Source organism: Medicago sativa, chromosome 8 (genome assembly GCF_051527215.1).
Source record: "Medicago sativa cultivar Bolivia chromosome 8, Bolivia_mono, whole genome shotgun sequence".
In the NCBI taxonomy this organism is placed as follows: domain Eukaryota; kingdom Viridiplantae; phylum Streptophyta; class Magnoliopsida; order Fabales; family Fabaceae; genus Medicago; species Medicago sativa.
This window is the reverse complement of record NC_140756.1, coordinates 6,718,424-6,744,351: the sequence shown is the minus strand read 5'-3', so window position 1 is coordinate 6,744,351 and position 25,928 is coordinate 6,718,424. Positions and strand designations below refer to the sequence as shown.

The 25,928-nt window shown below is 32.6% G+C and overlaps 2 protein-coding genes across 3 annotated transcripts; both read right to left on the bottom strand.

Annotated features, from left to right (window-relative positions):
- Nucleotides 1-152: 152 nt before the first annotated feature.
- Nucleotides 153-3,148, bottom strand: LOC146896500 (2-alkenal reductase (NADP(+)-dependent)-like). Of its 2 annotated transcripts, none has more exons than XM_085736278.1 (5): nt 2,840-3,148; nt 1,660-1,837; nt 1,392-1,558; nt 1,028-1,110; nt 153-727 (listed from the first exon to the last, which is right to left on the bottom strand). In XM_085736278.1, exons 1-5 carry the CDS (start codon nt 3,062-3,064, stop codon nt 349-351), a joined length of 1,032 nt encoding a protein of 343 aa, XP_085592404.1. In that variant the 5' UTR covers nt 3,065-3,148; the 3' UTR covers nt 153-348. The 2 variants fall into 2 exon arrangements, with proteins under 2 accessions (XP_085592404.1, XP_085592405.1); XM_085736279.1 differs by having other exon boundaries at nt 2,953-3,148.
- Nucleotides 3,149-13,544: 10,396 nt separating this feature from the next.
- Nucleotides 13,545-16,939, bottom strand: LOC146896499 (polygalacturonase-like). The gene is made up of 4 exons (XM_085732800.1): nt 16,279-16,939; nt 15,227-15,516; nt 14,780-15,008; nt 13,545-13,956 (listed from the first exon to the last, which is right to left on the bottom strand). The coding sequence occupies exons 1-4, from the start codon at nt 16,741-16,743 to the stop codon at nt 13,738-13,740; spliced, it is 1,203 nt and encodes a 400-aa protein (XP_085588926.1). The 5' UTR covers nt 16,744-16,939; the 3' UTR covers nt 13,545-13,737.
- Between the last annotated feature and the right edge of the window lie 8,989 nt (nt 16,940-25,928).

Sequence of the window (25,928 nt, the reverse complement as noted above, 5' to 3'; positions counted from 1 at the left end):
TTAAAAAAATTATAATATTTTTTGGAGAGATTCTCACAATATTCTAGACATTCATGCAAAAAAAATTATTCAAAATTTCGAACGATACACATACATTTTTTTCCATTTTTATTTTTCAACTAAATCAAATAAAAATAGTGAATCAGCAAAAATATGAGGATCAAAACTATATTTAAGTCTATCTTAAAATGTTAATTAAGAAGATAATTACAATCAACAGAATGGATGAAGAGGTTTCCAAAGGTCATCCAAAGAGTGCTCCATGCACAAGTAACTAAACACAAAAACATGAAAGAAAGAAAGAAAAAAAAACACAAACATTTAACCAAAGCATTTCCATTCATTCTTTCACTCATGAGAAACAACAAGCACTTGTTTACCAACATTTTGACCACTAAACAGACCAACCAAAGCTGCAGGGCCATTCTCAAGACCCTCAGCTATGTCTTCCACATACACAACCTTTCCTTCTCTTATAAGAGACAATACAAACTCCAAGAATTTTGTATAAAGATGATAGTATTCAAATACAGCAAAACCTTCCATCCGAATCCGCTTATATATGATATGTGCCAAATTTGTGACACCTTCAGGTTGAGTAAGATTGTACTGTGAGATCATTCCACACACAGGTATGCGCCCATGGAGTTTCATATTCAAGAGTACAGCATCAAGTGTCTTGCCTCCAACGTTCTCAAAGTAAATGTCGATGCCTTCTGGAAAGTATCTAGTTTACATAAATTGATATCTGCTAGTTATTAGTGTGTCTCATTTTACCAAGTAATAACTATCTATGAAGCACTAACACGACACCTACATACACACAAATAATAATTTGGAAAAACAGAAGTAAGTGCATGCAATCACATGTGACATTGTTGTGTTGGTGTCAGACACTAACACGTGTCGGACACCAACACGTGTTGGAAACACCTTGAATATAAAGTGTTGATGCTAGGTAACTATACTTTTTTTGTCAATAAACAAATTGAATTAAAAATCTACCATAAAACTGTTAGAAACAGACCTTTTCAAAGCTGCATCGAGGTCTTTCTCTTCTTTGTAGTTAAAGGCTTCATCATATCCAAATTTATTTTTCAACAAATCCACCTGGTGTGTCATAATTATATTCATTTAGTATAATTACAGGATAATGGTTGTAATTATGTACCGGTTTCCAAAATTTAAAATAGTATTTTTGTAACAAAATCAAACTAACTTAACCTCAACAAGTGAGCAAAGACTTGGATAGTGGTTATTGTAGTTAGGCTAATTCAAAATAGCACTACTTTAAACCGTAGAATGATTAATCAAATGTTGATGTTAATTCATCATTTATGCAGGAAGCATATATAACAACAATAATCTAACAACAATAATCAAACAAATACCTTCTCTTTACTTCCAGCACTTCCAACAACATAGCAACCATGCAATTTGGCAAATTGGCCAACAAGTTGACCAACAGCACCAGAGGCAGATGAAACAAAAACTGTCTCTCCTTTCTTAGGAGAGCCTACTTCAAAGAAACCAGCATAAGCAGTCATTCCCGGCATACCTGTACTCAAACAAAAACACAACATATGTCATGAATCACAACGAAATGGCAGAAAACTACGCGACTAACATCGATACAAATTGAAATTGTTGAATACATACCGAGAATTCCAGTATAGTAGGAAAGCGGGACATCTGTATGCTCAATTTTGAAAAGTATTTCAGTTGCAGGGACCAAACTATACTCTTCCCATTTAGTCATTCCCCAAACTAAATCATCTTTCTTATAATCTGGATGTCCAGATTCTACAACTTTAGACACTCCTAATCCTGTCAATGGCTGCAATTACTCATCAGTTAGTAGCTGCCGTTAAAGTGACATATTGGCCCAGTCAACAAACTGTAACCATAACTTCATTATAGTTACTTAGTTTATGGCTAACAATTTATTGTTGATAAAGTTAGTTATAACGTGTATGGTACCACTTTTGATGGCACCTACAAGGAAGGAGAAATTACTCTAAAAAGGATTAAAAACTACACTAAAACTATTCTAACATAACTAACTTCTTTGTTCATTCTTTTGATAATGATTACAATGATCAATCCATTATTTATAGCCTTGATATTCTAACAACTTCACCTACGACTCATCATAATGGGTGTCTCTAGATCCTTCTAAAACATGAGGACTCACCTCTATATTATCTAATGCAACTAACTCATCATAATCTTTACCTACTTGGGCTATTCTATTATCTTGAGCCTTTCTTGGGTCATTAAATAATGTCAATTACTAGTTCTATAAATAGTTGATTCAAGATCACTTTGAATGACTCTATTGTAATTCATTTGTAATCTGTTTAGAGAAAATGGATTGAAAAGCAATAAAATTCGATTTTTTTTTTGTTTGTAAACTTGGTATCCGGCTTAAGACCAACTAATCTAAAGAGTCCAACCCCATCGTCCACTTGCAGGGGGCTCGTTTAAAGCCAGAGCAAGACTATGTATGGACTAGCCCACCAAAATTGACACCGAGGGAATCGAAACGTTAAGAGAAGCAAACTCTAAGGTCCTGAACCAACACCACATGCCAACCCAAGTGGGTTAGCAATAATGTTTGATTAGTGTGGATGAAAGCTTAGAGTTCATTGCTCTAAGCTGAAACCCAAAGTAAATTTTATACATAATATACTTTGTCTTTTAAAATTAGGCCTTTGAAATGTTAAATTCAATTTTTTCAGCACCCCACTTCCTAATTTCAAAAGCAACAACAATTCCTTCAAAATCCAAGACAAACTATTCATGAATGATAATTGATGAAAGAGATAGCATGACATACAGAACCAGGGGTGAGACCACCAAGTCCTGCAATAGTGTCCTTGGCCATCAGGATTCTCAGATAAGGATCACAGGACAAGTAGAGATTTTTGAGCAGAACTACATCATTGGAACCTTGTGGAAGCTTGAGAGTAATTGTACTATCAACAACGTTCATGTCTGATTCTATAGGAAAACCAGACACATAGTCTCTCAAAATAACTTGCTTGTTTCTCACTTGTGCCATGTTTGGAATTGGTTTAGTTCATTCAGTTTACAACAGAAAAGTGATTAATGAAGAAGGAGTTGTGACACAAATGTGTCAAGAGTTGGTTGAGTCGTGTGGGTTTTTGTGTTTGTACTGTCGTTGTGTATCTCAAAGTCAAGTATTTGTACATCAAATAAAACTGGCCACACATTGTTGTGCATATTTGTCTAAACAAATTTCTATTGGTATAAAAAAAAAAAAAAAAAGACTTATAAGAGAAGTGTTTTGAAAAAACACACTAACTTCCACGTCAAAAAACAGGTGGATTCTAAGGTGAAGGTCCAATTAAGTCCCTCACCGGTGGACCACGAAGGAAATATTGTTGGATTAAATGAATGGATCCGATTTGTTAAAAATAATATTGAGAACATTTACATCTGTTCACACACAATCTTGTTCAATCTCTTCCCCCTTTTCTTCCTCCTGTCAAGCTTCCATCAACCTTCACCCTTCATTTTCCTCATATCGGCGAACCTCTCGCCGTCATGGGAGTGTGGTTCTTTCTCCCTATTCCATTGATTCTTCTCTCTCTGTCCAATTAATTATTCTCTTAATTGCTTAAATAAGTTTTGGCATGAAATAAAAAAAATGAAGACGAAGACTTCATTAATTAGTAGATGATGCATGGCAGTGGCGTGGAATGGAATTAAATTAGCAATAGGTATATCTTGACCCTGTTATACCCTAATTTTGGACTTAAAAATACTTGTTCAAATTCTCTTTCATCTTTGATATATGTCTATTACTCTTGAAAAATTGCCAATTTGCTATTATTCACACTGACATTTTACTCTGCTTTATCTCTCAACTTAGCTTTAGAAATCTTTTCAACTGTGTATTTGTCCATGTTTTCTTGCATTTCAAGTCATCCAAAACATCTTTCTTGCATTTCAAGTCATTTGAATTTGTCTCTGATCAATTGCATATTTCCCTGCATTTTATTTCAATGCTATTTGCAAAATTCATAAAAAAGGGTATTTTAGTCATTTCCTGCATCCAAATTCATTTTAGTCCTTGAAAATTGTTTGTGTCTTTTCATTTGATTTGTATAAGTCCTTGTTTCACTCTCATGTTAAAATCCATTTAAAAAAAATTACATTTAAAGTCATTTTGAGTCAGTTTAGCCCCTAGGGGCATTTTAGTCTTTTCATGTGTTAAAACTCTGTTTAATTTCTAAAAATTGTCTCTGAGTCTTTTCAATTGGTTTGAATAAACTCTTGCTTTAGTCTCATGATAAAATCCATTTTAAAAAATGCATCTGAGTCATTTTTAGTCGTTTTAGTCCCTAGGGGCATTTTGGTCATTTCACATGTAATTTTGCCAGAGAGAGGTTACTTTAAAGTACCTCAAGTAGTTGGTTCATTTTAGTCCGTTTTGTTGTTTTTAATCGTTTCACTTTACGTTATTTTCCAGTTATCAATTTTAATTCAATTTTATTTTTAAATTTTCATTTTAATCCTAAGAGCTTCTAAAAATTGCACTTTAGTCCTTTTATTGCATTTTATTCCTTATTTTAATTTTTAGTCCTTTAAGTCAAACTTTTATTTTTTAGTCTTTTTTAGGTCAATTGCAGATTAATCCTTTTAATTTCGTATTTTGCATAATGGTCCTTTTAGTTTTAGAAATTGCAGATTGGTCCCTAAGTCCAGAATTCAGTCCAAAAGTTTGTTACAAGTCCAAATCCACGTGGCAGCAAGGTATTGGTCCAACTATCACATGTGTCAGCCTATAAAAGGCCAAGTCATCACAGAGATTCATTCAACACACGCCAACTCACAAACAGATTCCGTTTTTTCACTTCTCAGGAAAATGGATCAAAGCCACAAACTCACATGAACATCAAGAACATTCATCAAGAACTCAAACCTTAACCGCATCAATTTCCACCAAAACTCCACAAATTATCACAGAATTCTTCATTTCTCACCAAATTCAACATCACAGAACCATCATAACATCAAAACTCCTTTCAATTTCACGAAAATCAACAAAAACCAGTTTGAATTTACAAAGAGGAAACTCTCAGAGATTGCAAAGAATCATCATCATTGAGTTTGCCTTCGCAATTCCAACGTAGGATCATCATCAACGACGACGAATCCCACGTGATCACGAAGGATCGAAGAGAAGAGAAGAAGATAAATCGAAGAGAAAACGAAGACAAATCACACCGGTGAAGAAAAACGAGGAAGATAACCGATTTATTTTCGGTGAAAGCTTACCAGAAGAACGCAAAGGAATTCAATCGAAGATTTCCGACGTTTCTCTGCAACTTCACCTCCGATTAAAACTCCAGTAAGTTTAAATCCTCAAAAATCTATTTCCATAATGTGATTTGTGTTTGTTTTGCTTCGAATTCCATAGATCTAGGGTTACGAAATGAAGAACGATGAAAATCCACCGGTAAAACTCGTTTTAAAAAGGGATATAAAGAAGAATAGACAGAGTCCATCTTTCTCATTAGAGAAGACGAGGATTCCGTCCATTCTGCAAGATTACGGTGTGATCATCATCGTTTTTCTTTGATCGGCGCCGTTAGGGTTTAGATCGGAGAAGACGAGAGAACGAGAGGAAGACGAGAAGAAGAAAGAGAAAGAACGTTTAAAAATGGAAAAAAGAACCGGCTTATTACTTTTATAAGGGAGTGAACCGGACCGGTTCACCTGAACCAGTCTGGTTCGCTCCCCAAACCGTCTTCTCTTTCTTCCTCACCGTTTGATTTACTTTCCAATGATGTGTACGGTGTGGATCTGTTCTTTTGGTGTGCCTAAATCGTCTTATGGTGTGTAGCGTGTCCTTAGCCCTCAGATCTAGGGTTTTGTTGGAGATGGATCAATCCAACGCCTCTGAGGCGTTTGGAGGATCCGAATCCACCAAAGACCTTGGGCTTGGGCCTGAGCTTGCTGCAATTTTCGTTTTGCTTCCTTTTTTTTGCTATTTCTACACTGTTAATTGTTAGTTACACCCCTGCCTTGCCTAAAATCCTTATAAAAAATTCTATAATTTTTTCCATATGTGTTTGATATTTTTCTTGACATTTTTGTGATGTTGTTATATGTTGAAAATTGATAAAAAAAAAATATGTGGTATTTTCTTGTTAATTCTTTACTATTTTTGTTAAAATTTGTGAAGTTTTGCATGTTCTTGAGTCTAAAAATCTTTTAAAAAATCTCTAAAAATTTTCATGTGTATTTCTTGTTAATTTTGTGGTATTTTTGTGATGATTTTTGCATATTAGAATTGGTAAAAAATAATGTGTTGATTTTCTTGCTATTTTGTGATGTTTTGAATTAAAAGCTTGTGAAAATTGCTTGATTCTAGTTCCAATTTCTTGATAAATGTTTGTGACCTATACCATATGATTTTGTGAAGTTTTAGCTACTGTTTGTGTGTAATTAGTTTCTTGTTTTACAAGTCATGTAAATGTGTGTATGTGAAAATAAATGTGCTAAGTGTACCTAAAAATGTGTCATGATCCTTGACTTGAATATGCCCTATAATTCTCACACTCATAATACAATGAAGTCTTTGAAAATTGCTTATGATAGGAGAATTATAGGTCATGTACTTATTGAGAGGTTATGGTGAATTTTTACTACATTGTGACACTTTATTCTCGTCATTTTTACTATTCTTTGTTTGGTATTTTCTTGCCACTTTTTTCTACTATTCAATGCCTATTATTACTAACCCTTTGTTCATTGTTTCATAAGCATCTCACATCATATTTTCATCTCTTATTTCTTGCACTTTAATTTCTTGCATATTAATTTTTACCAAGGCTTAGAATGTAAAGACTTAGGGATTTTGTATTTTACTTCATGCAATTTTAAATTTCTTGCAAGACCATAGAATGTATCTAGGCCAATGATGTAAAGGACTATGGACTCTAATGATGTACACCGACACAAGCACCGACACATGCACACACATCACATAGATATTTTTTAGATGTATGGCTAGGATATGCATGTTTAGATGTATGTTTAGGATTGAATGCTTTAGATGTATGCTTAGGATCTTACACTTAGAAAAATCAATTTTCCAAAAAAACATGAACAACATCACTCAAATCTTTTTCCTAATAAACTTTGGGATCCAAATTCCCATTGATTTTCCCTTTATTTTCTTAAACAAAATTTTAATGAATTTTAATCATACTTGACTTCTTTTTCAAAGTAACTAATCAAACCCCACTTTTTTCTTAAATCTCATGCCTTTAAGGCCTCTCAATCTCCATTCTTCAAATTCTATTTTCAAACTTAAAATCAACCAACAAAAGCAAAAACATTTTTTGGAAGAGAACTACGGTGGATTTGATCCCTTAAAAGGGTACGTAGGCAAGGAATCAAAATTCCTTCAATTCAAATAAAATAAAAATTCAAACACTTTCTCCTCCCTCCAATTCTTGACTTAGAAAACTCTTAGGTTTAAATAAACACTTTCAAAATAGCATTTAAAAATAAAGCGCGCGCGTAGAAAATAAAGACGGTTTCTATAGGATACTATAGTCGTTATGGGTGCCTAACACCTTCCCGTAGCGAAAACAACTCCCGAACCTCGATTCTCAAGGGTTTTGCTTATTTTTACCTTCCCAAGAAAAAATGAGATATCAACGGTTAAAAAGGTTCAAACTTAATCAATGTTTGACACCCGAAAACCAAGATAAAACAGACCCTTCCAACAACACCAAAACTACCTAATTGGATTCATCCTTTTCTGAACCAAGCAATATTCAACATAATTGGAATGCAATATACTACAATTTTCATGAATTGGTGGAGTAGGAGGAAAAATTATGCTCAAGTTATGGTGAGAGGTCATCTGATTTGATAAAAATGAAGGGTGGGATGATGGAAGATCACTGAGTGATAGGAGAAGGAGAAGGAGAGAGGGAAGATGTGGGACAAAATTGTGTGTGAACAAATGTAAAAGTTCTCAATATTATTTTTAACAAATCGGAACCATTCATTTAATCCAACGGTATTTCCATCGTGGTTCACCGGTGAGGGATTTAATTGAACCCTCACCCTAGAATCCACCAAAAAACACATACTCCACTAAACTAAAAAAAATATTTAAATAGATCACGTGTATAAATTTTAAATAAAAATATCAATTAAAGATTTAATGAAGAATCTTTAAATAAGTCACTAATATGTGTGCATTTAGCGTGTTTTGAAACAAGTTTGGAAGTCCAAAACCAATTCCTAACGTACTTTCACTTTGATTTGGTTGAAGCTAGAAAACATAGCTTCAAACGTGATTTTGCAAACATTATTTTATATTTTAATCGTGGAACTCGTTAATTGTTGAAGAGAAAGAAAAATACATTATATGCATAACTAATAGGTTTCCACTTTTTTTCCTTCAATGGGGTCTTTAAGAGCACCCACATCCATACCACCAATATATGGGTCGTATTGTAACGCCCTCCTTGTCATTTAATTATTTTTTTTGAGATAGAGTCGAATTATATGATTTATTTAATTATGTGATATGTTGATATTTTATTGAGTGACTTTATTTTATTATTTACTAGAATATATTTAGTGGAAGAATATAATTAGTGGAAGAATATATTTAGTGGGAGAATATATTTAGTGGAATTATATATTTAGTGGAGAAATATATTTAGTGGAAGAATATATTTAGTGGAGAAATATATTTAGTGGAAGAGTATATTTAGTGGAAGTATATATTTAGTGGAGAAATATAATTATTAAGAATAATGAGGCTTTGGGGCAGAATTGGAATTAAGAGAAAATAAATAGGTTAAGGTTTATATAAAGAGGAGAGTCAGAGTTAGAAAATAAGGATTACGTGCAAACTGTTTTTGGGAGAAAGAGGAGAAACCTAGAGAAAGAGGAGAAACCTAGAGAAGAGAAGAACCAAAGAAGAGAAGTCTGTAGAATCCTTGCAATCAATCAATCTAAGGTAAGAGTGAGACTAACATTCAGTATTATTAAGTCTGTAATTCTGAATTTGCAATTAACATGTTGTAGGATTAGTTTGCGAGAGTTTGAGAATTAGGGTTTAAAGTGAGGAATTGATGATTAGATGATGAAAAGTTGTTGAATTGATGTAGAAACTGTGTACAGACCTTAGATAATCCATAGGGTGATAATTGGAAGTAGTTTTGAGGTTAGAACCATGTGATTAGGTGGATTTTCGTGAAAATCTGCATTCTGCCCGAGCTGACATTCATTGCTCGCCACAGCATAACTCGCCTCGCGAGCTATGAACTTCATCGCTCGCCTCGCGAGCAACATCACTCGTCATCGTGAGCAAGACCAGGCCGCTCGCCACCGCGAGCAAGCAATTTTGAGAGTTCCAGAGAGCATGTTTTGTTCGCCCTCGCGAGCAATTGAACTCGCCTCGCGAGTTAGTGTTTTTAGTTGCCCAAAATTGTTCTTGCGATCTTTTCGCACGTGTAGTCTTGAGATGACCTTGGGGTAGGAAATGAAAGTTGTTTAGAATATTATAAGCTGGCCAGAGAGCATGAATTAAGATGACTAATGTTGTTAGTAATGTGATATGGATATATATGCACTATGTCATTATCTTTGATGATTAAGTTGATGTGGGTCATTCTTTAATGATGATACGTTATATATGAACTGTTTATATGCTGCCTTACGTTGCTGTTCTGCTGTTGTTGACTGTTAATATCATAAAGTTGTAAGTATCGGTCTAAGTTGTAAAGTTGTAAGATGTTGTCCAAGTTGTTGGAGTCGTATGTGATATTCATGATGTTTCAAGTTGTAAGATGTTGAGTCCATGCATAATCATTCAAGTTGAGGGCTTGATGCCCTGGAGCCATTGCTCAATTATGTTGAGGGCTTGATGCCCTGGAGCTTTTGCTCAATTATGTTGGGGGCTTGATGCCCTGAAGCCTTTTTACACTCAAATATGTTGGGGGCTTGATGCCCTGGATTGGTACCACATGCATGAGTAAAATGATAGAGTTGCATAGTCGAGTTTTACTTGCATTGTCGAGTCAAGTCGTTAAGATTGATTATGAAGCTGATGTTGTTAATTTGATTATGATGATGTTTTATGTTGTTAAATGTAAATGATGAATTATATGCTTAATATTGTTGTTTGTGAAATCTCACCCCTTCTGCTTGAAAATGTTGCTCTTCGTATGGGTAACTTGCAGGTAACCAAGATTAGTTGCGGTCGTGAGTGGACTCCTCACAAGTGTGTCTTAGGTGCTCTGATACGTAACGGGATGGAAATTTTGTTGTTGTTTTCTGTTCCTTACGTATTACTTAAGAAGATTTTTCATGAATTATGATTGAACTAAGTTTCTTTGAGATTTTATGTTGAGGCCCTTATGCTAAGGATTATTTAAGATGTTGAATTATTCCGCTGCGAAGCTTTAAATATTACGTTGTTGGATTTTGAAGGATTAATATTTATTTACTCCGTTTAAGATTATATGAAAAGAATGTGACACTCCGTTTATGTTGAATTACTCTGACTTTTATTATGAAATTTTTATGTTGGGAAAGCGGGGTATTACACATATAAATAGACCTCACTCAATACATTATATTAAACTACACAGCTACATTTTTTAAATATTCATACCACTTATTTAAAACTTTAAAATGGGTCTCACTGATCTTATAATATACTTCCTTCGTCCCATAATATAAACAAAAAAAACTTATTTTCTTTGTCCCAAAATATAAGCAAAAAAGACAAACTTTTATCCTATTTAATCTTGTTTTTTTAAAAAATCTCTTTTCCAAGAAAAACTTTAGTTTATTCTCATAAAATTAAATGCAAATTACATTCAATTTTCTCTCTCCACCTTGACCAACTTATCTGAGAAAATCCCCTCATTTATTGCGCTCCAAATAGACCACATAGTTACATGTCAAATCAACATCAACCCATTTTGATCCTTACCTTTCCACGAAAACAAGCACCAACTTTGGAACAAGGTAAATGGATTCTCGGCAAACACCGATACCACTCTGAACTACTTAAAAAAATTGTACGAAATATCACCTGCAAAATGACATGTGACAAAGAGATGTTCCTCTGATACCCTAGACACCACATGCAACTAGAATCCCCCCCATTCATGTACACCCACTGCAATGAAGATAAACTCTCGTTGGAAGTCACCCAAGGAGCACTTGTCAAGAAAAGACGGTGAATTTTTTATGAAGCATAACTCTCCCAAAGAGGCCCCAACAACATCCCCTCGGTCGACCCCATCCAAGAAGAAGAAGAGGAGAGATTACTAAGATATAGATAAAAGACTTTAACACTAAAATTACATCCTTCATCGCACAAAATAATACAAACATCTTCTGAATGAGAAATAGTTACTACATCAATAATAATTAATAAGTTGACTAAAAGTACCACCTCCCATTCAAAACACTATCTTTGCCAATCAAAGGCCCACTTCTACACCTCCTCTACCCATTCGTCCATCTCTTTGACAACATTTTTGTTTTGTTGGGACATCGCAAAAAGCCTAGGAATACCACCCAAAGAGATTGACTTCTTACCCACACATCATGTCAAAACCGGACTTTACCACCATCCTCTACCTTCCTACGGAAAGCCTCCATGAACCCATCACCCTCCACGCCCCTCATACTCTCTAAAGCACACATATTGATAACAATACCGCCACCATATTTGGTCTTCAAGACTGATTTTCAAATCGAGTCTTCAATCGATAAAAGTCTTCATCTCCCTTTAGCTAGAATTGCCTTATTCATCAATGCAAGAACCCAAATAATAAGTGTATTTTAACAATTAATTTATTTTGAGGGATTTTTCTCAACCAACCATGCATTATATATAAAAGTTTGGTAAATTCTTCATTATCCTATAGTTTTATTGAATACCATTGTACCAGTCAAATTAATTTAAAATAACTACAGCAAATAATTAAATATAAAAATCTTAATATATATAAATGTTAAACAGTTCTGAAAAGTTTGCCCTAATTCTGATCCCGCCTTTTTTGGTAGGTCTGACTAATTTTTATGATAAGGGTCTGACTAATTTTTATGATAGAAAGAGTTTGCAAGGAATCGAACCAATGACCATAATGACCATATGCTTATGCTTTACAGCTATAGCCACTATGCCACTTCTTTTTTTTGTTGAAATATTGTTGCTTCGAAAAATGAAATACATGACTAAAACATTTTTTTTAAAGCCCCAACCGCTCTAGCGGTTTCCTCTCTCATAGCAGTTATTTTTTATTATTAGCATTACCTTTATTGATAATAATTCTTTTTCATTATTTTTTTTGTGTACGCTAACTACGTGTTACGATATTAAAGTTGCATCTTTAAAATTGTAGATAATTTGACTGATCTAGATGATAATTTTTTCATTAGAAACTTCACTTTTTCCTGTAATTTTGCTGGCCTCTTTGTTTCTCCTATATTATATTACATGAAGTTTTTGTTATGACTTTTTATTTGCAAAAATTACTACAATAGACTATAACATTACTTTGTTTTGGCAAAGTAATGACTTTGATTCCATATTCATTTTTGTTGATTTCCATATTCGTTTTTGTTGATGCAAACTAAATGTTGTTAATTTGCTTCTTTGAGATTGTGTATGTCGATCACTCTCAATTGTTACTTAGTTTGATTGTTTCTGGGTTTAAATATAATTCTACGATTAATAATATAACCAATTTGATATTTTATATATAAAACTCTACAAAAACCCGTGCATCGCACGGATTAGAGTCTAGTTTATATAACACTATAATTGGATGATGAATATTGTATTCACAAAAAAAAAACTATTCTAATAAGTATATTCTGTTTTTTTTCCTATGTTTTTTTTCCTATATAACACTATAATTGGATGATGAATATTGTATTCACAAAAAAAAACTATTCTAATAAGTATATTCTTTTTTTTTTTCCTTCACAATAAGTATATTTATTTAAAGGATTGGATGTCGAGGGCTTTTCATTATTAGTCAACCGCTATTAATAAGCATATTTTAATCTTTTACTTGTTCTTTTTTTATATATATCATTTTGGTCTCTCATAAATTTACTGTATGAGAGGTAGTTGTATTTGGAACAGACGGACAATAAATGTAGATACATCTCTCCATCAAAGAATATAATAACTTAAAATATTTTTTTCTGAAATAATTCAAACACAGTCCAAGTATTTTTATGATTTTAAAAAATAAATTCAAAACCTAAAAGTTATGCTATAAAATTATAATTTAAATAAAACTTAATTATATTTTTGCTGGTTGATAATATTGATATTAGTCCATTGTTTGAGAAAATTTAATGAAAAATATAGAACACTGAAGTATCAGATATGATCATAAATTCGCAAATCTACTCGTATAAATCAGTAAAAAGAATTAATTACATTAACATATAATTAAGCAAATCAAAAGCAAAATATAATTATTTTTTTTAAGGAAAAAGAAAAATATAATTGTTAATTATATGAGGTTGATTGTGCTCCACTCCCATGTTTTGTAACTGTATGTATCCATTCCAACAATAATGTTTTTTTGGAGTTTAGTCATCAGATAAGTACACTTTGACTAACAATTATTTCACTTATGAATTAAACTCGGTTCTTCCGAACGATTCGTCATAGTAACGATTTACGTACTATACTTAGAAACAATTGTTGGGTTGAACTACACCAGATGTGATTCCTCCAGCATGATTGCATAACGCTTCAGCATTTTTGTTTTCATATGTAAGCATCACATCTTCCAAGCTTATTCCAGTGCATGGATTTGTTGGACTACAATTCAATTTAAGTGCAACCTTTGTTGCTGAAGTTCCATGAATATCTTGATATATAATGTTACTAATTTTAACCCCGGAAGCCTGCTTGTTTGTACCAAAATATACAAAAAGAGAATTCAATCAGCCTGTGTATATCATATATGTTAATATTCTTCTTTCTGTCTATAACATGCATACAATAGTTTGAGAACTCCTAAAAAGACCATGCATGCATGCATGCATACATACGTACGTACAATAATTTGAGAAAAATGCTGACTAGCTACTTAGTGAATCAAACTTATATGGGTTATGGAATTTTTGGTCTTACATAATTTAGGGCATCACACGTTTAATTTGTTTAATAATAGAGAGTGAAATTTAAAGAGCATATAATGTTAGTGTAAATCGGTTTAAAGAGCATATATTTTAGATATGATGTAAAAAAAAAAATCATTCAAAAATATAAATTGATTTGACACAATAGGCTAAAATTGTGTATTGAAATTTTTTTTAGGGACGAAACGTGACATTTTATTATGGGGACAAAAAACATAATTTTTTAGCAATGAAATTATGAAAAACTTATTTTTTTTTATCAAGTAGACTAGTGGCTAGAATTCACTTTTTTTCAAGGTGAATAAGTGGGGTGTCCGGGGTTCGAATCCCGGCTCCTGCATATAATATAATGCATGTCCCTTGCCAACTGAGCTATGCTCACGGGTATGAAAAACTTATTTAACTAATAAAAAATATATTGTTTTGTCACTTCAAATTATTAATTTTAAAATACAAATTAAGAGTGAGTTGAGGCAACAAATAGGGGGTTCACATTATTTATTTATTAATTTTTTATATGTAAAAGTTAGTTCACGTTGATAGAGTATTATGCCCTTGAATATGAATTTTCCTTTAAAGATCTCACCTGACCGGGACAATCCTTTTGATTAGGGCAGTAATTTTGGTCAATCACAATAGGATTTTGAACATTAACCATGGTAACATGTTGAAAAAGGATGTTTCTTGCGAAGCCATTGCTAGGTCTCCCCCAAGACTTGATTCTTACGCCATTTTCTGTTCCAATAAATTTCACCGTTTTAACCGTCACATTTTCAACACCAAGCTCTTGAAATTCCTTCGCCAAACTTCCAATACTGCACAACAAACATTGAACCAATGTTAAAACAATGAATCCACTTTTGATATTATGTAAGGAGTGATATTATAATACATTTTTGATCGAATAGGAAAAAAATACAATAAAAAACACAATTTTCATCATCTAGAAGACCAAAAAAAAAGTGTGTTCCTTGGATTATATTCTTTTCAAAATGCATGTGAGTTAATAAAAGCAGCTTCCAAAGATTATTACCTTATGCCATGACCTGGTCCACATGCTATGTTCTCTATCCACAAATTTGTTGTTCCAGACCCAATTGAGATGCAATCATCACCAGTTGCTATGTTGGAGTTGAGGATGGTGACACTTGATGAGAGTTGAACATGAATACCATCTGTATTAGGACTGTTTCCTGCTGCTGTTACCTTAACCCCTTGTACTTTGACATTATTGCATCTGTCTATCACTATGTGGAACATTTGGCTATTCATGGAGGTTACACCATTGATAACAATGTTGTCGGAATTGGCAAATCTTAAGTTCTGTAATTGTATGCAACAAAATTGGCATCAACAATTAGTTTATTTAAGTAAGTTTTAAGATAAAGAAAACCGGCATATCAACAATACTATGAGTTCATAGAACTACCTAGATTTCATCAAATAAGTGTCAAAAAGAATCGCTAGACTTAGAAGATTGTATTACTATAATTAAGTTGGATTGTGTGTAGTTAGAATCATATAACTAACTGCAGTCAATCAAATTTATGACTGTTCGATCAAGATTGAATGTTTGGATTTCAATGCAGATTTCAATATTTTTAAATCTAAAATACGATTTTAAAATTGTGATCGTTGTATGTTTATTGAACAAACCACGGGTGTAGTTAATTGCATGTAGTCAATCGACTGCAATTGCACACGACTCAAATCAATCCTTATTATACTAGTCTATAAGACTATAACCATATATTTCTAAACGAAAAAACCACAAAACTTGACTAGGAGTTAATAAGGTGGTTTGGAGTGGATTTTTTTCTAACCATATTATTGGTGTGGAGTATCCACTATCTTTGTTATGACTATATCGAAAAAATACTTGTCACTTGTACTGGAATCTCCCCTTTCAACCATATTTTTTCATCTAAGGTTCAAACACGCGCTCTTTCTTAAGGGGTTTGAATACAGTTTTACCCGAACTAATGTAATATTGATTTTTAACGTTTGTAACAGATAATTACTAATATGTTGTCGTTAAGAATAAAACACAAAAAGTTAGCAAATTTTCAAGAATGTAATCTATACCGTAGCACCAGTTGGGCAACTCTTGCCGGATCTTTTACAATCCCACAAACTTGTGCCTTGACCATCAAGGACACCACCAATAATTGAAACTCCATCAACATCATCAAAAAGCAACCAACTTCCCTCATTTCCAATAACACCATAGTTGGATGTTGCAACTAGTGTACCATCAATACGTACCGTGATGCCCTTGTTATTGCACCTCCCCTTAAACACTACACTACCCCCAACTAAGAATCTTCCTATTGGCATGTAAATAGTAGTTGGTGTTGTTGAGCTACATGCTCTAGTCCATGCAGTAAGGATTGCATTTGTGGAATCAATTTCACCATTGGGATTGGCCCCAAAACTCACAATATTTAAAGTTTCCTCAATACCATTGGCTGATTTAAATGTGAAGATCATAAAGAGTGCTATAACATACATAAGTACAAAAGTGAGATTTGTTTGTCTTACTTGTTCCATTCTATTCTAGTATGCTAATTCAGAGGGATTTTTTTTTTTAATATAATGAGATTTGTTTCCCCAATACCCTTGAAGAAGAAATGAGGTAGTGATGTGGTGAAGACATTGCGAACGAAGTGAACAAATATTTATAGATAGGAATATGATTTGTAAAATTAAAAATAAATAAAGGCTTTTGTTCATATGTGAAGAAAGACGGAGTTTGTCTAGTATTAAGGAAAACATGCATGTGTCTATTCAACAAGTGAAACATGTGAGAATGGATTGGATGCTAGATTTATGGACTTTATAGGAAAATAGTATATAAATATCATTTTGAGTTAGATACATATATAACAAAATTGATCTTATCTTTATACATTTAGCGTCTCTTTATTGTGAGCCGCAATCCCATTTTACAAATTAGTTTTTTTTTCATCCATCCATTAAAAATGGGTGATTTATGATCAATTTTTTTACCCAAAATCATCCACATCTAAATTGTTTTTCTCTTTCTATTTTATTTGAGTGATTTTCACATATATTTAGGTTTTTCCTTTCGTGATTTCGTCGTGTTAGTTAGGGATGGCAATTGGACACAGGTCTGATGGGCACCCGCAAAAAATACCCACAATGGGTAGGGTAAAACCCCGCTTTCATGGGTATGGGCTTGGGTCCAGGTAATTACCCGCAAATTTAAGTGGGTATGGGTGCGGGTAAGGGTACTATACTACCCAGCCCCGCAACCCGCATATACATATTATATAATATAATAAATACTTTATTTATTTTTGGTGCATAATTATTTAATTTATTTAGCTATTTACGTCTATACCTAAACCTTAAAACTAATATAGTAATGGTTTCATCTTTCCCTTCATACCTTAAATCAATTTGATGTTTATTTTAGTATGCACTTTTTTATATGTATTTTGAATGTTTTTACTTTTATTTTCGAGGAATATTTTGGATGTCTTTTTACTTAGCTAAATATTATGGTTCGTACTATTTTCTGAGTTGATTTGAAAATTTTGGAACCATAGTTTTATTTTCAATTGTGATATATTTTATTGTCTTTTCATAGTTAAAGTGCGGGTAATGGGTGCGGGTATGGGTACTTAGGTGCCCATAGGGTACGGGGAAGGGCACTAAAGTTGTTACCCACGAGGGTACGGGCTCGGGTAAGGGTATTTTTTACAAACGCGGGTATGGGGAAAGGTACTATAGTACCCTACCCATTGGGTACCCATTCCCATCCCTAGTGTTAGTGCGGCGTTGCTTTGTTCGGTGTCTTTGTGATGCGTTTTTTTCCCTTTCCCATCTTGTTACGATGTTTGTTCAGTTCATATTGCCATATTAGATTTGATCCAGTGCAAATCAATCAATGACTTCGTCGTCGTCAACGCTACAGATTAAGAGGTTTGGGTATTTTGGATACTTGGATATGGTCATAATTAATTGTAACATTATGTATTTTGTCGTTTTATGTTATTAACATGAATGTTGTGAGATTTTTTTTTTGGTTACAAATTCCTCCCTTTTTGTTTTTAGCTAATTTATATTGTATCGATGTGATTTATCAATTTGAATGAATGAACATAGTTTATTTTTAGTAATAAAACATTTATACTTTTAGAATGAAAGTTATATTTGCTCAAAAAAAAAGAATGAAAGTTATATAATAAATCAATAAATAAATTAAATGTAGTTATTAGTGTATGTTTGGTTCTTCGTGGACAAAATTTTAGTTTGAACGAATTGATGTGTTTTTTAAAAAATGAATTAAATGTAAAGTGATTTATTTATGTTTCAATACATTCATATAAAAATGAGATGAAGTGTTCGAAGAATAAATTTTAGAATTAAAATCACATTTAGAGTCATAAGCTACAAATCTCAACTTGAAATTAAAATCACATTTCAAATTATTTTTATGATTGGTTTCAGGTTGAACCTATCAAAAACTACATCACACAGTTACTATCTTAAATCGAAATCATTCCTACAATACTATTATATAGTGGCGAGAGCCCGTCAACATTCATGTCAACTTGAGTTGGTGTGTGTGTTTGACGGAAGGGGGCGTGTGTTTGAAGGGGGTTGAAATAATTAATATTAGAAGCTAAGTTTGTGATGTAAATAAAAACATGCATGGTTGATAACTGATTGAAAGGTATAAAGAAAAGACAAACTATTATTACGTAAATGGTTGCTTGATATATGATCAAGAGCTAGCACACAAAAGTACTACTTGCGATCATAGTTAGGACTGTATAAAGCCACCATTTTAATTAGTAGTATTGTTTTCTGGATTAATGTTCTGTGTATTGCCAACAGCCCATTATCTTTTGCTTTAGTCGCAAGATAAGTGCCTTCCCATCCCATATCTCTCATCTTGTATATATCTATCTATTTTCATTGACATGTTTTATATGGTGGTTATCCAGAGCACAAAAAATAAAAATTATTTAAAAGGTACTTAGTATACATGAGACTTCCATATATCAAATAATTTTATTTTTTTTTTGGATAATATGTTTCTTTTTGGAGTTTTACATTTTCTATTTTGATTTTTTTTAAAGATTAAATTCACGTAGACCGTTAGGGTAAAACTTTTATACATTGTCAATCAATCATAATTTTGTAACATTAAGAATGTTTGAATTTAATTATATTAAGTTACACGTATAAATTTGTACCAAAAAAAAAAAGTTACACATATAAATGATTGTGATTAGTTAGCCGTGTAAAACATTTGGCATTGGTAGTGTATTATAATTAAACTTTGTTAAAGAACACTTAATTATATGAAAAATAAAATAACAAGAGTCGATTACATATGCATTTCCACACCACCTAGTAATTTGTCTATTCATTACTCAAACCGATATATTAGTAAAAATAAACACAGTCACTTTTTTATTTATGAAATAACAAAACTTAAAACTTTTCGACATATGCAACTATTTTTTTTTTTGAGGGGATGCATCCATTTTTTTATAAAATTATAAAATGGAGGGACCATATAAATTTAAAAATTATGGGACTAAACAAAAATAGAGAGGTGTTTTTGGGATGTTCCAACTCATGTAATAGTGCAACACTTGAGAATTTACTATCAGAAATTAGTGAAGTAGTCTATCCCCTCAAAAAAAAAAAAATTAATACTGTGTGATCTAATAGGCCACATATCATATATTTACTTAGTCAAAAGGCCAAAAAAGGTATTAGAAAAATCGAGAGATTGGGAAAAGGATAACAAAACTTATTTGAACTAACAAGAGTTGGAAGATTCAATTCAAATATTGGTAAAAGAGAAAAATACGCATATATAATTTTTTTTTTAAGGAGGGAAAACTAACATAGAAATTAATTATTATACATTCACAATTTCATAAAAAAAGGGTAGAGAAATCAAAAATAAATTCAAAGCTATAAAATATTTGAATGAATGAGGTCAATAATAATATATCAATCTTCTTCAAAAAATAATAATAATGATATATCAATCTAAGTGTATGTTTGGTTTCACTTCTAAAGAGTACAAAAATTAAATTGATTCCGACATGTTTGGTTGTTGTCGAGTTGAATTGATTATACTTGAAGCTAATATTTGAAGTTTTTGGTTCTAGAATTCATTTTCAGACACAAATTTATAGTTCAATTCACTTTTACATGAATGTATTCATACACACATCACTTATAATCAAAATTACTTTTAACAAAAATCAATTCTACGTAATCAATCATGGCCGGTCCTAGGGGGCTGCTACTAAAGCAAGGGTTTTAGGCCCCCCAAATTTTTAGGTCTCATATTAAGCCTCATCTTTTTGGCTTTTAAATATATTTTTGTATATCAAATTTTATCTCTAACATATGTTATTAAAGGAGTTTATTCTAGTTAAAAGAGGATAGACTCTTGCAATATGATGATAAAAGTTCGCTTTTCAACTTGAAAATACTCATATTTAGTGTATGACACGTATCAAATAGAATTACTTTCAATGAAATCAATTTTATTAAAATCAATTCAATTACCGCACAACAAACACGCTCTAAGCCTGTAGTAGAAGAGGACTAGAGGAAAAAAATAGGAACTTGTTTGGCTTCTAGAATAAGAAAATTGTTCTTTTCATTTTTGAAATTGATTTCTTATTCGACTGTTGTTGGACGGCAGTTGGAGAAAAGAGCCATTTCAAAAATGAAAAGATGAATTGTCCAAGAATAATACCAACCCTTTGTACTATTTTTCTTTTCTCCTCCATCGTGTCTTTTTCGGTTGGTTATTGCACCGCACATGAGTTAAGGCGGATTTTAGCATGGGGCAATTGAAAAATTTCTCCATCTTAGATCAATTTTGTCTTATCTATTATTACTTGTACTACTTGTTTTGCTATATTCCAATTCATAACCTCATTCAAAAACATGATCCATATTGTTTTCCTTATTCCTTTACGGTTGATTTTTTTTTTGTTACCCTCTCATGTTTTTCTTATTGCCATTACAATGAAATTTTAATGTTATTATTAAAACTGGACTACAATTTTTTTAACATAAATGTAATCATTTTTTTTTATAAACAAACGAAATGACAATAATCATTAGATACTACTCCCTCCGTTTCAAAATGAGTGTCGTTTTAGGTTTTGACACACAGATTAAGAAATAGAATGAAATAATAATTGGATATAACACTTTTACTAAACTGCCCTTACTTTATAAGAAAAAGACAAAATTAAGTTGCATTGAAAATTGTGTGAGAGAAAAGTTGGAGAGGGTAAAGTTGTATTGAAAATGTAAAGTGACATTCATTTTGAAACAATTTTTTTAGTTAAAACGACACTCATTTTGAAACGGAGGGAGTACTAAACATAAGTAAAAGAGTCGGAGTTCGAACACGCTACAACATTCGATCTAACAATTTTAAAAATTTTATCATTTGAACTATAAAATATAGACAATGTGTGTGTCTATATATATAATAAAAAGGTCGAGTTTTTTTTTCTTCATGAAAGTAAAAAAATAAATTTTCAAATCTGGTTTTAGAAAACAAATAACATAGTTTTTTTTTTTTAGAAATATAAATTATAACATAGTTTTTTATTCGTTCCAAATACATAAATATATTTAAGTGAGATGACTTGGTACAGTTTTTAAAAAAATTATGTTAATATTTTATTATTAAAATTCATCCAAGTTTTAGGTAAAGTTTTAGAACAATCCTGTCCATTAGTATTTGTTAGTATTAAATCAAAGGCTCATATTAAATTGACCTAAGATGGAGAAAGATCACAATTTCCCCATGCTAAACATCACCCATAATAAGGAAGTCAAAAAACATGTTAGGGGTGTGAGCTAGAAAGGGTTAAATGTACACTCTTTCAATTTCAGTTCAATTAAAGAACAATGGTTCGTACTTTAAAGGAACACTTTTTTGTTTTTATTGGCTTAGCTCTTCTAAAGAAACGGTCTCTTCTTTTATAAGTTTTTTTTTTTTTAAGAAATCAAAATGGAATATATTAACAGCGGCGGTGTAAGCTCCAAAGTACAAGGTGTACCAGAGAAAACACCCCGAAAAGCAAATATACAATCAGAGTTATTACATCAAAAGGTCAGTCAATACCCAAACAAAGTAAAGGGTCCGACCACCATCCGTGAGTACCGTACACAAAAGTGGTATTCTTTGCTTTTAACCACCAAAGCGAATGAAATTTAACTTTTTCTAAGAGCTGTGTAATTGGTGTCTCAATATTATTAAACAATCTATTGTTGCGTTCATTCCAAACCAGCCACACACAGAAGAGCCAAATTAATTGTAGAAACGACCTGCGAACTTTAGAATGACCTGTATAATGAATGAATTGATGCAAATGTTGTGTAATATTTTGAGGGTCTACACCATTTACACCAATCCAGGATCTGATATACTGCCATAAAGAACCAAAAACCGGGCAATGAAGAAACAAATGGGATGCCGACTCATCGGTACCGCACCCCGAAACACACGTAGTGTCCGCGGCCTGTAGAATACCGCGCCTTTGAAGATTAAGTTTCGTAGGTAATCTGTCCTTCAGTAAACGCCATGCAACGATAGACACTTTCAGCGGGACCTGTTTATGCCAGACAAGGTCTATAGTTGTATCAACTTGAGAATGAACCGAAGATGTCAGAATCTGATAAGCGCCTTTCACTGAAAAGCCTTCACTAGGATCCGGATCCCACTGCCACCTGTCAGAAATATTAGCCTGTACAACAACAGTGTCAAATAAATTCCTACACTCCTCTAACATCTCCTCCTCCCACACCCACAGACGTCTCCTCTAACTCCACGCCTCACCGCCCTGCTCCCACCCTAAAGCGAACATTTCTGCCACCGTGCTAAACTTATTTGATGCAAGATCATATAAGCGAGGAAACCTCCTACTAAAAGCCACTTCTCCGACCCATCTATCTAACCAGAAAAAAGTGCTCATTCCATCTCCTAATACTCTTGAAACCCTCTTATCAAACCAGCCCCCCTCCTCCTCACCTACACCATCCCTAATCTTCGCTATCTCCCTCCACCAAGATGAAACACTCCGGCCCCCAACCACCAACCTCCCTGCCTCCTCACCATATCTCGCCACCAAAACCCGATACCAAAATCCGTCTCTATCCACCAACAGCCTCCAACACCATTTACATAACAATGCCATGTTAAATTCCTTCAACTTCCTCACCCCCAAACCTCCATACTCCTTTTGCGAACAAATAGAGCTCCAGGCGATCCAGGAAATTTTCCTGTTATCCTCACTCCCTCCCCAAAAAATTTTTGTAAAAATAGATTCAATGAGAGAAATTATACCCGACGGAGCCTTAAAAAAGGAAAGAGCATAGACAGGAAGAGAGGTCAGGACTGATTTGAGAAGAACTAAACGGCCCCCGAACGATAAGAAGCGACTTTGCCACCCCGCTAATCTAGAATTAATGTTAGACACCACAGGTTCCCAAAACGACAACCTCCGGGGATCACCTCCAATCGACAAACCAAGATACAAGAACGGGATTTTGCCCACTTTACAATTTAACAAAGATGCTGCCTCAGTCAGCCAAGAGTCTTCATTTATAAGTTTTAATATGTTAGAATATCAAAAAAAAAAAATATGGAGTAAAAGATGAAAAATTATTAAATAAAAAATGGAGATTTCAACTATAAAAGAAGATTTCCTTCACAAAAAAAAAAAAACTATAAAAGAAGAGAAGTGGAGGATTAGTCTCACAATCACAACACCATAAAAGAAATTTAATCTTCATCCACCACACCATTCCAAAGCCATCATTCATTGTGATATCAAAACCCCCTAAACCAACAACATACCTCAAAATCACCATCATATCCTAGTTCCACTATATTCACTTCCATCAACAATAGCTCATCTTCATCTCTCACTCTCATTCTTCTTCAACCTCTGTTTAACGTTTTAATATATCCTTCCGTTAAAAAAACAAAATCACGTAATTTATCCCTCAACTTATATTCAGCTAACATTTTCGTCATTTGTTTTTGAGTTAATTATTGAAATTGATCCTATAATAATATACGTGAAGTCTGATAAATGACTCTGTAAAATAAAAAACACATATTTTGACGTTGTAATTCAAGATTCTTATTATTTATGACCTTGTAATATACGTGAAGTCCAAAAAAGCAACATAGAGATTGAATTTTTTCACGATTTTTTAAGGCATGTTAAGAACGTTAATACATGGCTTTGTACAAAAAATTAGAAATGTTCGACAAGTGACAGATTAATTATGAATTTAAAGCGTCAAAAACTCAAAACACAATACAACGGAAATCTCGACCTATAAATCGAATTTTGAGTTCATTGTTTGCAGAGACATATATAAAAATACATAAAAGCATATGCAAAGTTTCATAGCATTTCGAATACGTTTCAATTTTTTTTATCAACCAAAACATGCAAAATTGAAATTTTGTTTCTAGTAAGCGTATACTCGTAAGTCAAATTTCGTTTCCTAATTTTGTAGGCATGGTTAGAACATAATAAGAACATTCACGATAAAATTTTGCAGTATTTAAACGAGAGACAAATTAATCATAAATTGATTAAGGAACACATAATTTAATGGAAGATAAATGACTTATGAATCAGTACAACGAGAGTCTTCTCTGCAGATTAGAACACATAATTTTTGCATCACTTATCTTCTAATTAAGGTGTCATGGAGAAAATCAAAGTGATTTTGAAGATTTATGAGACAAAGGGTGATATTAGAGAAAAGAAAATAGCAATCGAGAGTAATAATATAGAGAATGTGCTTAAAACTGCTCCAAGATTCTTGCTATGTTTTTCATTTGAAAATATGATCAGTGCAATTGGGAGAAACTTGAAGAATTTGACCACTCATGATAAGAGAAGCTAAATAAAATGGTGTTTAATCGCATGTTTCGATAGACACCAGGTTTTCTTTCTCTCCATGCCACCATGTTTCTTTCTTTAAATTAAAAGAAAAAATGAATCAATTTTGTTTAAAGAAAAAATTATTAGATTTTATTTTCCAAAATAAAATATTTTTTCTTTTAATTTAAAAATGAAGAAGAAAAGATGGCATGGAAGAAAGAAAACTCATAAGCTCGTGTAACATAATTTGAAATTTAAACCTTTAAATTTGGTTATTTTGTCTAAGACATCTTTATCGTTAGGGTATATCTTCTTCAAGTGTCTCACAATTGCACTGATCCTATTTTTTTAGTGAAAGCTTGATGAGATTTGGGGAAAGTTTAAGTACTTTGTCCTTGTATTGCTTCTAGTTTTGAATTCTCTCTTCTCCAATGTCACATTTTAAGCTCTTCAAACCCATTTCATTTTCATCATGACTCATAAATTAGAATAGAAGTGTTACACAAATTTTAGATTCTAGTTTCTTGATAAGATTCTTGTTGTGTTGAATTAAAATTCTTTCTTAATGTTCGTTACTCCTGGGGTAAAGGGGTTTAAAATCTAAGCTACGCGAGATTTTGAGATATTATGTGTGTTGGGATGAAGTTAAACATTCACTAACACAAATTTGATGTCCTATTTTGGGAAGTTGGGTTCATATCTTCCTATTGAGTTTCACATGTGTGTTGCATGTTTTTTTTTGAGTAATCATGTCATGTTTAAACTTAAAAAAATTACTCAATAATATTATTCTTTTTTTAT

Coding starts and splice junctions, on each gene's coding strand:
- LOC146896499 (XM_085732800.1), bottom strand. CDS start 16,743: ATGGAACAAGTAAGACAAACAAATCTCACTTTTGTACTTATGTATGTT. Junction 15,517..16,278: donor GTTGCCCAACTGGTGCTACG/GTATAGATTACA, acceptor ATACAATTACAG/AACTTAAGATTTGCCAATTC. Junction 13,957..14,779: donor AAAAGGATTGTCCCGGTCAG/GTGAGATCTTTA, acceptor ACAAACAAGCAG/GCTTCCGGGGTTAAAATTAG.
- LOC146896500 (XM_085736278.1), bottom strand. CDS start 3,064: ATGGCACAAGTGAGAAACAAGCAAGTTATTTTGAGAGACTATGTGTCT. Junction 1,838..2,839: donor GTGGTCTCACCCCTGGTTCT/GTATGTCATGCT, acceptor GAGTAATTGCAG/CCATTGACAGGATTAGGAGT. Junction 1,559..1,659: donor CTACTATACTGGAATTCTCG/GTATGTATTCAA, acceptor GTTTGAGTACAG/GTATGCCGGGAATGACTGCT.